Source organism: Chrysemys picta, chromosome 5 (assembly GCF_011386835.1).
Source record: "Chrysemys picta bellii isolate R12L10 chromosome 5, ASM1138683v2, whole genome shotgun sequence".
NCBI lineage: Eukaryota > Metazoa > Chordata > Testudines > Emydidae > Chrysemys > Chrysemys picta.
This window is the reverse complement of record NC_088795.1, coordinates 17,288,575-17,307,256: the sequence shown is the minus strand read 5'-3', so window position 1 is coordinate 17,307,256 and position 18,682 is coordinate 17,288,575. Positions and strand designations below refer to the sequence as shown.

At 42.3% G+C, this 18,682-nt stretch overlaps 1 protein-coding gene across 3 annotated transcripts in view; it reads right to left on the bottom strand.

Moving 5' to 3' along the window:
* CFAP299 (cilia and flagella associated protein 299) overlaps positions 1-18,682 on the bottom strand; it is a 410,267-nt gene that overhangs the window by 107,689 nt on the left and 283,896 nt on the right. Inside the window, exons 1-2 of one of the 3 annotated variants that reach the window (XM_024103101.3) lie at positions 7,201-7,456; positions 6,716-7,114 (exon numbers count right to left, since the gene is read on the bottom strand). The exons of the other annotated variants lie outside the window; for them this stretch is intronic. Of the exons in view, the coding sequence (XP_023958869.1) occupies positions 6,716-6,985 (270 nt within the window). The 5' untranslated portion in view covers positions 6,986-7,114; positions 7,201-7,456. Of the gene's footprint in view, positions 1-6,715; positions 7,115-7,200; positions 7,457-18,682 lie in introns of those variants that run through there. 3 annotated transcript variants of the gene reach the window in all.

Below are 18,682 nucleotides of genomic sequence, written 5' to 3'. Positions count from 1 at the left end.
GCTAGAAGATTCACACAGCATTTCAAGGCGCTGCAAGTAATTCCCTGGTCCCCATTAAATCACCAGGGCCAAATGTGCCCAGTGGTAAAGAAGCATCTATGAGAAATACATGTGTTCTGAATAAATCCCAGTCTGAGGGTCAGAATCCATGAACCAAGTTGAGAGAGGAGAGGTGGGTCAGCATAGGGCTCTCAGGGAGGCTAGTAAAACAGGATCTGGTTGGACTGATTAACATTGCTGCTATTTTGAACCCAAACCTAAAATGCCATTGAGGAATGTGGTTTGGCAGGCTCAAAGCCCCAATATTTAGGCAGGTTTGGATTTTTATTAGAACCATTCACCTGGCTCCATGCCAAACCAATGTCTGTTTTTGGGGGGCATGGCAGTGGTGGATTCCCTCTTAAAATCTCTAGTAGCTTTAAAATAACTAGCAGCAAGCAGTGACTTTTGGAGTCAGTATTCTGATCTTTATGGGACTGAAATAGATTTTCTTCACTTCAACATGTGAAAATTCACATTGTGGCACCTGGCCCATTTGCCGCCACATGTGCACATGTAGGTGGAACCAACAAGGAAGGATGTGGAAGCAGCAGCTTTTATGACAACAAAATTGGCAGTTTCAACAGCCTCAGTATAAACATGATGTACTGATCATTCTTCCATAGTTTATTATGAAATCAACCCCATCTTACCTTACGCTCCAGTGGAAGCAAAATCTTAGACAGAAATAAGATGTGAAGTGCACAATCTAAGTTAAGACATGTAGAATTCCCTTGCAGTGGGAAATAAGGGACTTTTTAGTCTGTATTTACCATCTGTGCTCAAATTCACAGTCAACGCACCGCACAAGCGGAAAGCTCCCTCCCCTCCTCAGAGTGAATTTAATTTTTGTTTTAAGAAGAACCCCTAAGTTATCATTGTAACAGGAGATTGATTATCCTAGTAGTGACCACAGGAAGTGATGGACGATTGTGATATGATAACTTAAATACCTTAATTGTAAACAGAATTCCATTGTATTTTAGTTTATATATGAGGGACCTACTACATATCCCATTTTATAAAAACAGCCCATGCTATGGTGACCACCCAGAAGGGAAGTACTGAATTCCAAAAGGTTCTGGGGGAACATACTGTTTAGTTACACACGTGTTCTTGTTTATATAATTCTTTCGAAAAAATTTAAATTGAGCTTTTTAAAGAAAATAACATACAATGCTGTTGATGTCAATGATGCAAATTTCTAGAACATCTGTGTGGAGAAACTTAATCATGCTAATTAAAACACAAGAATAGTGTATAGCCACAGTACTCAGATTTCTATGAAAAGGGAAGGATGTTTTAAAATTGCAACCCTATAAGAAGGGCTCCAAAAAAGATATAAAGTGCAAGTTATGTAATTTTTTTAAACAAAACAAAAAATATAGAGCACCAAATTCTGACGTCATTGCATCAACATGGAATTGCTCCACTAACTCCCTTCAAGTCAACAGATTTAAACTCCAGCTTTACTCCAGTGTACCTGAGAGAAGAATGATTATTATTTATTGTTTGTTTTACCATACCACCAAGCTCAGGGCCCCTTTATCCCACATACTGTACAAACACATAGGAAGAGAAAGTCTCTGTTTAGGAGAATTTACAATCTAATAGACGGGGCAGACAAAATAAATATCCCCATTTTAGAGGTGAGCCACAGAGAGATTAAAGGTTAGAGCCTTAGTAAGTGTATACTGACATAGGTCCATTGACTTCTTTCGAGCTATGCTGATTTCCACCACCTGAGAAAATGGCTGTAAGTGACTTGAAAAATGTCACATAGAAAGTGTGTCACGGATCTGGGCACTGAACCCAGGTCCCTGTGGTTAAGCACCTCATGATTACCTTTTCACTCTCATAATTTGGCCCAGGATCTGCTACTCATAATTTAAATCAGAGGGTCAGTGAACCAGTCTGGATAAAATAAGAATGGACCCAAATCTTTATTAAGGTTCAATACAATTTATTAATCTTTCTTAGTACTGCCTGGCTTTGGCAGAAGTGGAAATACCTAAGTACCTCAAGAAAGCTATTCTCATGGTGTTTCTTAGTCAGCAGAAACCAAGACTTTTTCAAGATCCAACCCGTGGCTAAATCCTGATCATACTCAAGAAGTAGTCACAATGGCTTAAATGGGACTACTTGTATGAGACAGGCCAGCAGGGCTTGGTCTATGCTATCCTAACATTTCCAGCATGATTTCTGAATCACAGATGTCTGGCTACATTTGGTTAAGCCTCAGACAATCATTTGGGCTTCTCAAGGTTTAGCCAAACTACACCTTTGAACCTTTGAGGTTTTCCCCCTGCTACAACGAGAGTCATTTAATTTGTTACCAAGCCATCCTGCCTTATTTTTGCCATATTGTAAGATTAAGGTCACTACTGAAATTCAGCAGAGATACTAGATGATGTTATTGTCATTTGTTACTTTCTAATCTTTTGGCCTTTTTGACTAGAATACTGTAGTTTACACAGAATACTGTTGGCAGAGATGTAACTGGTTCCAGGCATTATAATCATAGTACCACCGTGTTAAAATTTCTTCATGAGTTTTGTATGAGATTTTAACGTTTAAAAGTTCTTTGTTACATTACACCTCCATTTATGTTCCTAATCTTTCTATCCACCTAGTCATTAGCTGAGATGAAATACTAGACGTGGAGATCAGTGCTCTTATAAGCCATGAAATGAAGTAATTACTGTATTTTTATGTTGAAAAGTAACATGCTGAACAGCAAGTTCCTGTGAATAAATACTGTATTTGCTTTACAGCACTAGTGTTATTCTAACTTCTAAAGACTACAGTAGAAGAGCAATGAACAGAGGAGCAGGACTGAATTTTCCCAATGTGCCACAAGGTTTATAACACAGTAATTTTCATTCATTGCTTGTATGTTTATTAGAAACTATCTAAATCTATGGAGGCCTATATTGGCCTCATGATCCTCCTTTTGCAGACAACTCCTCTCCCCATAACCATCCCTGAGACATTTCCTTCCTTTTATATTTCATTGTCTTCTTAATGAGTAGGACAAGCGTCTATTACTCCAGTCTAATTTATCTTGCATATGACTAGCCTACTTCCATTCTAGAATCTTTACGGGATATTTCCTCTTCTTCCAACCCACACAAGTCTATGTTTGTACAGTGCCTGACACAATAGGGTCCTGGTCTGTGATTTGGGCTCCTGCATGCTACCGCAATACAAATAAGTCAAAATGACTTCTGCTAAACTTCCTGAGCTCAAAAATCCAACCCAAGACATTTGTGCTATCACTTCACTTTAAAATGTTCACTGACGTGAAAAATTTCACAGGAAACTAAGTTCTGCCACAAGTATTTTACACACCTCTAGGGTGTATCGGTTACAAAATTGCTGTAATACAAGTACTACTACAATGATGGCAGAACAGCCCCAGTTTTAATATTGTATAAAACCTACAACATTCAATATATGCGTGTGCAATTTCTCACTGATGCTTAGAGGAAAAAGCAGAACTGTGGTTCCAATCCTGCATTCCTCATTCTGGCAACATTCCCATTAAAAATAAATATTGGAGAGTTCAGCAATATAAGCCTTATGCAACACTGAAAACATGTATAATTTTCAGTACTGAAATACTTGGCAGGTTCCTAAAAAGAGCTCAGATGCAGTACATAAGTCAGCCCCATTCAAAGTGCACTGTTCATTCAGGCAATGCTCCTGCTTTATGTCAAGTGACTAGAGAATCAATAGCAAAAAATACAATAAAAGGAGAAACCGATTGATCATGTAATCTCTGTTTAGTTCCCCCTGTCATCAGCTACACTATCTCAATTGTAACAGAAGCCTGTGCACCAACATGATTATGTGAGAACCCACTGCAGATATAAGATGGCCCTGGGTATGATCTATAGTAGCCATCTTACATGGAGTAGCAGGCATTCTTCATATGTATATACTTCTCCTCCATTGATTACATTCTTTTGTTATATATTTTTAACTACCAAAGTTAAAATATAAAATATAGCCAAGACCAACAGAAAAATGTCTTTATTAAGCATTTGGCATTTTCCCCCCAGAAGCCAAAATGTTTCAAAACGTTAGGACTGAGCAAGTTTCTCTTGCATTACAGAGAATGTAGCTTCTTCAGTCTTTCAAATTGTGTATGACAAGAGCAGCATACAAGCCAATACCTTCACATTTCTTGTAAGTGAAATGTGTATAGTGCAGCATGTTAGCAATGCAAGGTTATCCGATCGGGATTTTTTATTTTCCTGTTGATTCTCAGTTTTGTGAGGTTAAAGTCAGTGTCGAAGATCCACCGTGCAGCCAGAGCCTGCATTTGAGAATGCTGAAGTAGAGCAAAACTGGTTAAAACTCTGCCTGTTGCACTATAAGGATCAGTAGGATTGTACGTCTGTTCCAGCCAGGGTAGTTTATATTTATTAGTGCAGAAGTGTAAAAATATTTGGTGGTAAAATGAACCCAACGGATGTTTTTGCTGGCAACAGACTCTTAATGGCAACTGTAGTTCTCATTGTGAAACAGTAACAGCTGAGCATGTGAGTGTTTGAGTTGCTTTAGCATTGACAAAGAGGCATCCAATATTCTGCGATTAATTGAATTATGGTGGCTTTCCACTTCCCACCCAGATCTATTGGCATTTTAAGATATTCATTTATCACTCCAAAGCATGAAGGGTTGAAACTAATAATTTCAAAAATGCAACTTTTCCAAGTATTTAATCTAGATTAAGATTTTTCTAATCTCATTTCTTTAGAGCTTTACTATAATTTTTTTCTCTGATGTCACACAGCAAAATAATCCATTAGTATAAAACAAGTTAACAGTTGATATATACAACTCTTCAAAGTCAACTCAAGTAAAATACTGAAAAATAAATGTAAGTGCTTTTTGAAAAATAAGGTAAAACAAACACTTAATTTTGTGTTTAATATGGAGTCAGAAGTAGCAATCCATACTAAGCCAATTTCCATTGTAACCCTAATTCTGACCTTACCTATATCATGGAAAATAGTTCCTTTCCATATGATATTTGATATTAGAGACCATCCCTAGTCTCTAGGGGGGTGCAGGGCCCAGGACATAGGCGCCGAGTTTCTAATCTGCCGGGGGTGGAGGGGGAGGGCTCCCCACCGGCTCTGCCCGGGCCCCACCCCAACTCCACCCCTTCCCCAAGGTCCCACCCCTTCCAAGAAGGCCCTGCTTCTTCCGAGCCCCACTCCACCCCCCCGCATCTTCCTGCCCCGCATCTTCCCCACCCAGTTCCGCCCCTCTCCCAAGCGTGCTGCACCCTCGCTCCTCTCCCCTCCCCCCCCAGTGCCTCCGGACACCACAAAACATCTGATCCATGGCAGGAGGTAGGTGCTGAGAGGGAAGGGGAGGTGCTGATCGGTGGGGCCCGCTGGCGGACAGGAGGTGCTGTGGGGAGGGGAAGGTTCTGGTAGGAGGGCTCCTCCTTGCAGCCCCCCGCCCGACTGTCCGCCTGCCGCTCGCCTCCCCGTTCACCTCCTCACCCCTCTTGCATGCCTGCCTCCTGCCTCGTCACGATTTTATCGAAGCGCGGGGTCCCCCAAAGCACGGGGCCCATGGCGGTCACCCCAATTTGTCGTACCTAAGGGATGGCTCTGGATATTTGTTAGATGTGGTCTTATAGACACAGACGTTTCTGTGGATTTTTGTGATTGCTTGGGGGAGACAAGGTATGGGACTTAATTTTGGAAGCATTGTATGATGACATCAGCTAGAGACATTTCTGAATTACAGCTTCATTTAGAAATTACACACTTGCTTTAGTCATTTATCCTCAAAGATGATACAACTATAGGTTTGTTGGTGTCACTAGGCATCACCCTAGGTAACTCGGGGGGGTGAGGGGGGGCGGAAGACCACGAGTGTCGATGAAGCCCTCCTGCTCTAGGCCAAAGTGAACCAAAGCTTCTCCATGTTGAACTCTAACTGACCTAAAATGCCAGCAGCTGAAAAGCAGGATGTGTAATAGTCAGCTATCAGTTGCCACACAGCTCAAACCTGTCTAAAGCGGTAGAGATAAGGGGGCCTACATGCCTCCAGCTGAAGGACAAGATAACTTGCAGAAGGGAAAATTACTAACAAGCTACAATTACAGCAGACAAAATTGCTTAATGTAACTGCTACAGGGGAAGGAAGGGGAGGGAGGGAGGGAAGGAAGGGGGAAACTAAGCTGAAGTAAACAACTTGGGTATAAAAGGGAAAAACTGTTTGTATCTGGGCGCTTGATTTGAGACATGCTGGTCTCCTAGTGCCTTTTCAGAGATCTCGAATAAACTTTATCTGCTTCTCCACCCTGGTGTGTTCATTGGTGCGAAGCACACTGGGCAACGAACCCCAGTGTTGCCCCCCTCGGGACCTCTGTGCCGGCAACAGGTTGATTATGAACAGGGGCTCCTGGAGGCCTAGAGATTCTTCTGGGAGGACAGAAATACTTAACTAAAGGAAAAGATCACAAGGCAGAAAAGACCAAGCTCTCTGCCTGTACGTTGCCTACAGAGGAGGAGGAGCAGCTTGTCAGCCTAGGCAAGTGAGGCACAGCCTAATCAAGAATTCCCAAAATACATTTTGCATATTCTTTTTTATTTAATTGCCATCTATAGATTTAAGGGCAAAATTTGATTTAAATGTCAGTACTCACTGTGTCCTGTAGCAAAACACAACGCCAGAAAGGTCGAAGAATGTAGTGCTGCATGAAGCTCAAATCTTGGTATAGCAAATGGTATACCTCTCCAAACTGCCTTGTTACCATGGGAATTTGCCATGCCCAGGAGTCTCTACGTAAGGGTGTTGCTGTGTTGACTACTGCTTGATGAGGCCACAGCAGGATTGTAGCAGTTAAGCCTGGGCTGCAGGAGGTTTGAAAGGGGTTGGGATGCAGCGTCTTGCCCCTCCCTGGACCCTTCTGCATGGGGGCAGGCCTTGTGCATGCGTGCAAGAAGCCACTGCTGAGCCTTAGGTCTGCCTCCGGCTCCGCCCCCCATGCTGGCCAAGGTAGTTGTAGTAGCTCCAACTCCCTGGTCCACCTGTTGCTTCTTCACTGTAAATAAGGTAAGCTTTCAATAGCTATTCAATTATACATTGGGTAGGGTTAGGGAAACAGCTATTTTGTGATTTGAGCCTCACCTGCCAAAAAAGTCACGAACCACCACTACATAGGACTGAATGGGACCTCCTGGGCCGTCAAGTCCAGGCCCCATGGGCTTTTGGAATAAAGTCTAGGCGTCACTGGGCTCGAACATGACACACATTTGTCCTGCAGAGCTGCAATACAATCCATTTACAGGCCAAACTCTTGAAATGTCTTCTTCTCTTTGGTGGTGGTAAGTCAGCAATAAGGGCTCCGGTATGTTTAAATGTTACTGGAATAAATAAGAAACCACTATTTTTTTCTTTAAAAAATAACAGAAATGAAAATATGTCACTCCATTTTTTGTTCTGGTAATGGGAAGAGAAACTGGGAGAAAGTGAGATAAAAATGGCACAAATGAGATCCTCACTAACAAAGAAGTAAGGGAGTGGAGGGTACTAACACGCATCAGGAAGGAGGTCACTGATGTTTAACACATTTAGTAGCACACATCTTACCTTCCTAAAATTCCAGAGATTCTAGAATCTTCCAAGGCAGTTATCGTGAAAACTCCAAGAAACACAGGTTAGGATTATTTTAATTACCTTGTCATGTTGTTGTGAGGATTAATTAGAGTTTGTACCACACTTTGCACTTATAAAGTGCTATATAAGTGCTAACCACTATTGCTACAACACAGTAAGCCAACCTGGAGAATCACTGTCTTTTTTTTTTTTTGGTATGGAATATGTTTAGTTTTTACATTGGCTATGCTGATAATCTGCTTTATGTTTTTGTGTCAGAAACGAATATCACACCACAGTGACCAACGCTGCTTTTTATTTGTGTAATATGTTTCTTGCGTTTCCAGTGCACACTTCTGTGTTGACAGTAACTGAAAGGAAGTTGCATCTATTGAAAGTCTTAAGAGTTGTACTTAACAGCTCACAGCGCTATTGTTTAGACTTCCTTAGTTTTTAGCCTGCCTACCCATAGTATGCTACTAGTAAGGAAGTGTGCTTTTTTCCAGTTGGCTCCAATGAGTGATAAAACCACAGACTCTTGCCAATGTCATTCACAGATGAGCCTCAACTATTTAACATGACCAAACAAATCACAGGCAAAGAAGCAAGTGAGTTGTATTAGGCTTAATAGTTCCAAACCCACAGAATAATAATAAAAAAGAAAGGATATAATTAATATTTACTGGGTTTTTTAGTTTTACAGGACAGGTGCTCCCTTACTGAATCCTAATAATTGTGGTTGAATTGCAAGAATACAAAGCCACAAGTGGAATCCAATTAATCCAAGGTTTATGAATCTCAGTAACTAAACCACTGTTGTTGCTAATGCCAGGAGACCGATGATGCCAATAATTATTATTCTCCAGTTGGGTTTTGTAGAGGTCACATGGCCACATGAAACAAAGGTCAAGCTAAGAGCAAAATAAATGTTCTTTTTCAAAAATCATCTAGAATCCTGAACTGGTTAAATTATAGCTGTGTGCAGACATTTGTGAGTAAAGCAAAACTCATGAACAGGGAATTGCAAATGGCAGGGACCGGTGAGGATGGAGATGGATATCTGGATTTTGGCCAACTGTCTGCAACTTTATTACACTGTAGCACCTTAGACAGGATACTTCCTCAAAGCAACTGGTCCTGGCAGTAATGAAAAGGCAAACACAATAGCATCTCTTTTTGATGCCCAAATCCAAAATATTTTATCTGCCCCAGACTTAACCACCACTTACGCACAATGCCCTGTCGGATCCTGCCTAATTCCCAGGCCTAACCCAGGCCTGCAGCTTATGATGGCTACTGCACAAGGAAACCACCAGACCTCATAAAAGCTCAGCAATCTCTGTACCTAACCTCCTCCTGTGTTGAATGTGGGGTGATGGTTAATTTACAGGAAAGGTCATTATTCTCTGCTTCCAGTCTCTGTGGCACTGGGAGTAACCAACCACCTCCCAACAAATCTATCTCCATTAAGGAATTTAACTTCTATTGCCAGAGGCCGCATGCCCAAATTTGCAATACTTCAATACAAACCATAAAACTGGTGCTTGTTTAGCCAACAGACAGCACCTGTGAGATGCACACCCCCACAATTGATTTAAAGTCCTAATGTACCTGCTCATACTGTTGACTGCAATTGAAATAGTCCACAACACCCAATCGACAACACACAAATCTATACTGACAGAGCAAGGAAATATGGACACCAGGGATTTCCCTACATTCCCCCAGAACTCCCCCATATCTCCCCAATGGTCAAATAGTTACCTGCAGTATTGCCAATTTAGTCATTTTCCAACCCCCACCCCCCATAAATTAGAACACCCCCCCTAATTTCAATTCCTCAGGAAAGTACTGGGACACTATAGCAAACTAATAATTACAAGGAAAGAAGATGGGATTTTCATAATGGTATTGGGCAGAGCAGGAAGGAGTCTGTGTTTGGTGCCACTTTTTATGGTCAGCACTGAGCCACCTACAGGCCAATCCAGAAGCTTGCTAGAAGTGCCAGGGCTGACCAATGGCACTCTTCCTCAAAAGAAAGAGTTGCCACTGGCCTATAAGTGCCAGAGTGCCACCTGAAGTTTGGTTGGCACTCTCACCCACTGCTCCGCAATCCAGCAAGAAGGCCAACATCCCTTTATGGGGCCATTTAGTAAGAAATACAGGAGGCCCGCAAAAAAAAAAGATCTCTTTTGCTGCAATGACCTGCACCTTTTGCCAGACCTCTATGAACATTTGCCAAATGACCCTTGAACTAAAATGACCACATGGGAAAATTTTAATATGTGGAATTATTTAAATTTAGGCCGACATTTTCAAACTTGGGTGCTTGAAGTTAGGCTCATAGTCTGTAGGCTCCTTCACAAAAATGCACTGACGAGAGTGCTGAGTGCAAGGAACTCCCAGCCAAGACAATCAGCCCTCTGAGGATCAGCACCTCTTAACAACCAAGTCACTTTTATATTTAGGTGCCTAAACATGAATGTAGGCATTCAAGTTTGCAAATGGGCTCAGTGAATAACCAGTCCCAGTGATAACTCTGTCACCCTCTCTCTGCTCTGTAAGCAGCTGTATACTTAAACCCATTTTTAATAAAGAAGTCTTTGCCTCAGATTTCATGGATAATTTCCTTGAGAGTGTTATAAGGAACCTTATGAAAATCATGTTGAAAATCCAAATAAAGTATGTCTTTCAGGTGAACTTTATCTACAATTCTATTTACTAAAAGGTTCATGAGGCATGATTTACCCTAACGGAAGTCATCCTGGTTTGATCCAGCTGGTACAACTTCTACAAATGTTATGCTATACTATTCTACACTTGGTTAGAGTTTTGTTTATTTCATGAGGCTTAATGGTCTGTAATTCCTAGAATTTCCCTTGTCCATGGTTCAAATAGGCTTTGGATAAGCATTTCTGCTTAGCTAAACCTATTCACCTTTATCCATCATTTGTTTCTATCTATGGGTCTTTTAACACTCCTGTATGTGATGCTATCTACATTATCCTGAAACAGTTCAAACTTTCATACTAATAATTTTCATAAATGTAATCTATTGCAAAGAAACATGACTGTTCTGTTATGGGATTGATCCTGGACTGGTTATTCATGTAAACTCCCATTGACTGGAAGCTCTGCCTAGGTAAGGAGTACAGGATCAGTACCTAATTTCATTTATTGAACCTAGCTGACATCCTTGAATCATAATTGAGCTGGGTGGGTCTTTAATTAACTTAAGCTTTTTACAATCACAAGTTTGTACAAATCTTGTTGTGAATGGGCTGCCAAACATTGGAACTGTAATTCTGGAAATCAGTTCCATTTGCTTGATCATCTGGGTGTCCCAGGATGTTGCCAAATGACAATTACGTAAGTTAGGTACCACATGGGATAAATTTGAAATGCCAAATAAAAAAAAGATTATACAAAAGTTAATCTTTATGATGTGTTGCCAGTTAGGATTTGGAATCAATCTAAACACAACCCTGAACTCTCATCTCATGGAGGGAAGTTTTTAGAGCTACAGATCCCTGAGGTCATCCTGTCTCTTTCACATAGCAGGGTGATATGTTTTACTTTAAAAAAATCCACATAGACGCAGCCATCTAAGTAAATTAATTATGACAGCATATGCATTATGATCATTTGGGTTTGTTTCCATTGAAGACAAATAGAAGTGTTCAGACATGTCTGTAGCATTTGGTTTCACCACCACATAAGCCCGTTAATGGTTTGTAAAAGTAAACTTTTTGCCGTAGGCATTTTAAACATGAATAGCTACCATATATATGTATTTATTAGAAATTTGGTGGGGGGGTTTTTTCAAAAAGGCCAACCTGGAAATATAGTTGTTTTAGATTATTTTAAAAATTATTATTGTAGGTTTCCTTCTTCATTTTTTACTCTAATATAAATTATGTGACTGGATTATATCCAAGATCTATATTGAAGGTTGTAATTGGTAAGAGAATTAGCTTTATATAACCATGTGTGTATATATATAGGTATAATCTAGACCAGGGGTAGGCAACCTTTCAGAAGTGGTGTGCCGAGTCTTCATTTATTCACTTTAATTTAAGGTTTCGCGTGCTGGTAATACATGTTAACGTTTTTTAGGTCTCTCTCTATAAGTCTGGGGGGGGGGGTGGAGGTGCAGGGCAGAAGGCTGGGTGTGGGGGCGACTCGAGGTCAGGGCAGAGGGCTGGGGTGTGTGTGGAGGTGCAGGGCAAAAGGCTGGGTGTGGGGGGGGTTCAGGGCAGAGGGCTGGGGGTGTGTGGAGGTGCAGGGCAAAAGACTGGGTGTGGGGGGGACTCGAGGTCAGGGCAGAGGGCTGGGGGGTGTGTGGAGATGCAGGGCAAAAGGTTGGGTGTGTGTGGGGGGGTTCAGGGCAGAGGGCTGGGGGTGTGTGGAGGTGCAGGGCAAAAGGCTGGGATGCTCAGCTCCTGGGGGTGCTTCCAGCCCCTTGCCCTGAGCGGCTCAGGGCAGGGGGCTGGGAGGGATATGCCCTGTTCCACCCCCTTCCCCAAGGCCCGTCCCTACCTCTCTCTGCCTGCTCTACGGAGCAGCGAGCACGCTGCCGCTCGGCTCTGCTCCACTCCCCCTTCCCCTCCCAAGGGCCATCGCCGGCAGGGAGAGGGAGGAGGAGGAGGAGAGTCCGGAACGCACCACACTGGGGGAAGAAGCGGGGGAAGGGGGAAACTTGGCTGCCGCAGGACCAAGCTTCTATCTCCTGCTCCAGCAGGGGACAGCAGTGGGCGGTTGGGGGGGCTGAGTGGGGCGGGGGGCCGGGACCCCCCCTCCGCTCTCCCCTGCGGCGGCAGGAGGCAAAAGCTTGGTCCTGCGGCAGCCAAGCTTCCCTCCTCCCCCGCTTCTTCCCCCAGCGTGACACTTTCTGGCCCCTCCTCCTCCTCTCACCGGGCAGGCAGCATACCACTCAGAATCGGCTCGCGTGCCGTGTTTGGCACGCGTGCTGTAGGTTGCTGACCCCTGATCTAGACCATAAGCTCTTTTGGGAAGGGACCATTGTTTGCTCTATGTTTGTATTGTGGCATATAGATGCTACGGCACTAATTGCCATACTGGATCAGAGTAGCATCTAATCCAGTAACATGTACCAAGGAAGAGCAAAATCATAAGCCATGACTTGTATCATATAATGGCATTTTGTCTAAAATTTTCAAGGCTTATTCTAACCCATCTTTTGAGTCCATCTATGCTTACAACCACCCATAGAATATTTTAGTAGGTAAAGCGATTTCAGAGGAAGAATGATCCTATATTTTAAATGATGTTAAAACCCTTCTGTTTCTTGAAGAGTAAAGTAGGCCAAATTATAGTTCTGCACAGATTTTAGGGCTCTCTCCTATAAAAATCAGAGCAACACCAGCAGGACAAGGAATGTGCATAACTCTGGGAGTTGAGGGTGCTCAACAGCTCATGGGGCCAGGAATAGAGTTAATTCCTAGGGTTAATTCAGTGGTTATCACTTTGTTGCTGGTGCCGTTTAAGGGGGAAGGATAGTTTAAGGATGCAGTACATAGTGGTTCTGTCCATTTTGGTCCTGTGTGATCTCACATAAAAAAGGCAGTTTTTGTTGGGCTATCAGCATTCCTTTGACTAGAAAGCAACTGCTACGTCATTTTGTTATGGAATCTAAGGGGCTGATTCGAAAGCACTGAAATGGAAAGATCCCCATTGACTTCTATGGGCTGTAGATGAGGCCCTAGAAGAGTACTCACTAGCTACTAGAAGAGTGCAAGACCATCTAGAAGTCTAATTGCCAGAGCCTTGGGAAGATCTGGAAAATAATTTAAATAAAAAAAATTAAAAGACTATTTGCATTGTTTCAATTCCCCATTTATATGGTTGAGATGTAGGATTTGGTGAAGCCTATGGCTGAGATTTTCATATCCAATTCAAGGATTTGGATGCCCAATTCCCCTTCTCCCCCCAAAAGATGAGTATCAAAATCCTCAAGGTGACTCTGAAAATTGCAAGCCTACATCGATAAATTCACTTGATTACTAGAGCTGGGTGGGAAATGTTTTTCCCATCCTGAGAGAATTTGAGATTTTGAATTTTTTTTCTGTCCTGAAATGTGACAAAAAGGTCAAACATTTTTTTGTTTTCAAAATGGGACACTGACAATTTCAAACTTTTTTTCAAAATGGGAGATTTTTTGACACCAACCCTTTCCTGCAAACAGTTTTGGTTTCAACTAGTCAGCATTTTCTGATGAAAAAACAACCATCTCTACTGATTTCTTGCAACTTTGTATTGTTCATGAAGGGGGAAACTACTGTTCTTTTATTGCTGTGCTCTTATCACAATCATAATATGTATAAAATGTTCAATGCTGTATATCAGCAATTCTTTTCTTAAAAAAATAATTGAAAATAAAAACAAGACACTAATATATCTTCCACTGAACAGAAGATTTCATAGAAATTCTTTCATATCCATTTAATTTTTACATATAAAGGAATAAAAGGAGACATTACTTTTCATAATTTCAATTCCACCACAGATTTGGACCCAGAGTCTAACTAATCTCTGAGGAAAGGAGAACACCATCTAGTAAAAAAACACCCTGCTATTTTGCTACAGTTGATCAAATAACTTCTACATCTTCAATTACTGTAGGTTTCCACCTTCATTTCCTAAAATATTCTCTGTGTCTATTGCTTGAAAGATTGATGCTGGATATTTACAATTATGCTTTGAGCCCCATCATTATATTTTAATGCAGAACTGCCCAGCAGAAAACTCATAAGCCAGTCCCATACCCTGGAGTAATTAAATCCATCCTACCAAACATTAAGACATCTGTCCGTTAATCACAGCATCAAAACTTCCCAGTGGAAGCAGTGACTGCTGTGGGAGGAAATGACAGTTGTTTTCAATTGTGTGTATGAAGGGGAAAGAGTGTTTCACAGAGGGAATTGTTAAACAAGAGACTGGCAGAAAATGTTTTGTAAGTATAGTTTCATTTAAAAGCAGGTTAGTAGAGTCTTCCTCTAATCTGGAACTCAAACAGCAATGTTAGGCTCCAATCCTGCAGTTGACGCTGTGCAGGCCGGCCCTTGTGCATGCATGGAGTCCCATTCTCTTCAACTGTGTGATCAAGGCTTCTATTGCATTATGGCGAAAGTGGTCTCTACTTAAAAAGGGATTTGGAAGGACCTGGGAACTAGAACTGGGGTCTGAAGAGCCCGGGACAGCTGAGACTCCCACAGTGCCACTGGGAAGCCCAGAGTCACAGCCAGGGAGCACTATGGAAAGTAGGAGTTGCAAGAAGTACTGCCCAAGAGACCCAGAGTGAGGGCACCCTCTGGCCCACCCCTCTGACTGGCCAAGCACCCTATTTAACCCCAGGAAGTCGTCTGGGCAACCACACAGACTTTGGCCTGCTGCAATGCCAGACTTAGCTAGATCTCTGGTCTCCAATCCAGCCTGACTCTGACCCTGATTCCTGCCTCTTGACTCTAACCTGGTACTATCTCTGATCTTCAGTCTCTGACCCCGGCCTGACTCTGATCCTGACTCTTGCTTCTGGAACCTGGCTCGTGCGATTCCTCCAGTTCCTGCCTGGTGACTACCATCCTGGGTGGGCAGACCTCAGCCCAGCTGTTACCGCTAGGCCAGCCACCTACACTCCAGTCCCTTCCAGCACTTTAATGAAACTTACATCTACTCAAATTACAGCCTCAAACCCCTGTGCTGCAAGGCTTGATATCAATCATGCTAAACATTTGAGGTGAAATTAGAAAGGTGTGTAACCCTTAACAGTAGTTCCTTGGTCTCCCCTCAGTCTCACAGCAAATCACTGTGAAATCATGCCACAACATGTCACAGGGGGATTTCAACTCTGACTTCAAGACATACTGAACTGTCTCAGAACTGAAGTTAAAGTAATCATCGAAGTGGAAGTGCCTCTGTCACTCAAACTGATAGTAAAAGTAAGGTTAAATGCTCTTCTTTGTGTGATACCAGGAACTTCACTTTCTTACTGTCCTATTATAAGTCATTATCTGCTGCAGTTAAATAAAAAAACAACCTTGTATGAATAGGACAAGTCTTGAGAGTTTACAAGGAAGTCCATTGCTCACAGCTAAGTAAATATTTCACCATTTGATTGAGTAGCTCTATCATTTACATAAAATCCTTCTTTGTTATATCATCAAAAGACTTCTACCTAGTGATTAGACAGCCATAAAACAGATCCCAAAGATCATCCCCTATTCTCATAAATCATCCAATGTAAAGAAAGTATTGATGTTTTGGTAGCATGTATTTTGTCAGCTCTCTTTTATTAGCCCCTTTAAGGTTCACTGAATCAGGCCTGGCTGCATTCAATATACAGTATTCATATTGTAGTCAGATTGCAGAGAATTTAACTACCCACCCAAGAGGGCAGTTTTGAGGTTAAATTCTGTTCTCCGGCTGCACAATTGGTGGAAAGTCCTGAAGCTAGTTTAAAGAGCTCAAGGAGGATAGTCCCACTGTAAGGGTGACTGTGTGTAGGCACAGAAGCAAATTAGGGTGTTTTAGGCTGCTCCCACTCCCTGTTGATTGAATAACATGGGAAAAGGGGGTATATCTAGAGCAGTGGTTCTTAACCTGGGGTGCACGCACCCTTGGGGGTGCGAGATTCCCTTTCTGGGGGTGCAAGACATGCCAGATTTTTTTAGAAGGTAAATCATTGAAAACACAAATTAAACAGAGGCACGTAAGTACAACTACTTTGTTTCATCAAACCTATGTATTTATTAACATTATGCATTTTTTAACGATTACTGTAATATACAAACAAAAATATATATCTAGGTTTAAGAGGTGCGAGAACATATTTTTTAGGTTTAAGGGGTGCGAGAACATATTTTGAGAACCAAAGGGGTGCAGGCTGCAGTAAAGGTTAAGAACCACTGATCTAGAAGAAAGGGTTGGAACACTCCTTGCTAGTGCTGATTTTCTGTTTTAGTTCCAGATGCTCAGGCTTGTCTGACTCAGTGTAGGATCTGCAGCCCTTCACAGAGCAACACCAGGAACAGGGCAATGCAAAGATGAGCTTCAACCCATGACCTGCCCTCTGTGTAGATCTCTATTAATGCATATGTTTCTGATGCAGAATGGGAATGAATAACCCATCTGTTATCTCAGATATTTTAGCTGTTGATCACTAAGTATTCCTGCCCTCAGTATTTTAGCCTGAGGTAATTAAGATCAATAAACTTCTCCTCAGTACCTGAGCCCAACTACATCCACACAACTGAAACCCACTCTCAATCTGAAACCCACTGCTGCTCCATCCCATTTCTTTCCCCTATCAAACACAATCCTCACACTCCCTGTGTCATCCTGCTGCCCTACTAAGCTCTGAAAAATGGCCTCTTGGGGCAGTTGGTGAGCTACATTCTCCCACCCACCTCAGACCCCTGTGCCCATACAGCATCAAGACTGGGGCCTTGGTTTTTTAAAGCACCTCCATATGCAGTTCTTCATGTGGATGCAATCTTAAGGGATGGAAATCTCTCAGTGAAGCAAAATGTTGGCAATGTTTATTCAATAGGACAAGAATGGGCCGGAAAAGTAAATTGGATGAACTCTCTCAGAAACACTTTTAAACAAATTTGAAGTTTGCTATCTATGCAAATATTCCTATCAAACCATAAAATTTATGGGATACAAAGTCCTTTTCCTTTATCAGTAGGCAGACAAGGTGCTACAATATATCACATTTTTGTTTACTGTAACAGAATTTGGCACATTGATAACATGTAACTTAAACAAGTTAGTTAAAAGCTTGATAAAGAAGGAATTACTCCTTTCCAGCAGGTATGTTTGCAGCAGGTTGCTAGCGGGAAGGCTGATGTAATGAATCACGTCTCAGGGCCAAATCCTGAACCCATTGTGCAACCTAAGTAGACAGGCCATGCTCTGGTTAGATGTAGTGGTAGGCGGGAGAGAAAGAAAAAGTTTCCTTCCACAGGTCATGGAGCAGAGGTGGTGCCACCCTCCAGAGGCTACCAAATCCCATTGGCTGAAGTAAGCACTGGAATACATCACCTTCTACTGAGCCCCTGGCAGAGCAACAACAGAACGATTCATAGAACCCCTGGTGCCCCTCAGCCCCAGCTTGCCAATGCCCAACTAAATTTGTGTCAATAACTGTTTTTTTTGGTTCACTGGCAGTTCAGAAAAATTGGGGAAAAAATCAGTTTGGGTCGAACAGCAACTGAATTTTTTCAGATTTTTCAGTGAATCAAAACAGCTGGAAAACGTTTATGTCGGTATAAGCAAAACATTTGGGGCATGTTAACAATAGCAAAGGAAATGACAGGCTAGAGTCACAAAAGCTTAGGGGGAAGTGGGGATGCCCCCTGGAGTAACCCTTCGCCTAGGGCTCTCATTTCAATTGGTGGTATTCTGGCGTGGGTCTCTCAGTCTTTCCTGGTGAAGCTGTTCCACTTGATATAAATTACTTGAATAGTCATTGGGCCAGAGAGAGTGTGTAGGACTGACTATTGCCCTATGGTTAGGACACTCTCCTGGAAGGGAGGACAGTGGAGTTCCAGTCCCTGCTCCAATGACTAATTATTTATACAAAGTGGAACAGCTTCAACAGGAGAGACCGAGATAGACCCATCCCAGAATGCCCTATAGCCTGTTGGTTAGAGCACTGACCTGGCATGTGGAAGCCCTGGGTTTCCTATATCCCAAGTGAATGCCCTAACCACTAGGCTAACGGTTATAAAATCCCTTTGTGAAGTTTCAAAAGTTTTGCCCAACTCTATGCCCAACCTCTTTCGGTTGCTATGTAGGGAGCTCCAATAGAGTAGGGTTGCAAGTAGAGGTGCATACCCTTATATGGCTACCTAAAACTCTGTCTTCTCTTGTACATAAAAAAAAACACACTAAGGGCTCAGTGCTGCCCCCACTAGAGTCAGTGGACATAAAAGTCCTGTGTGAGGAAAGTGAGTATTATTATCCATTTTTCACAGGTTGGGAGACTGAG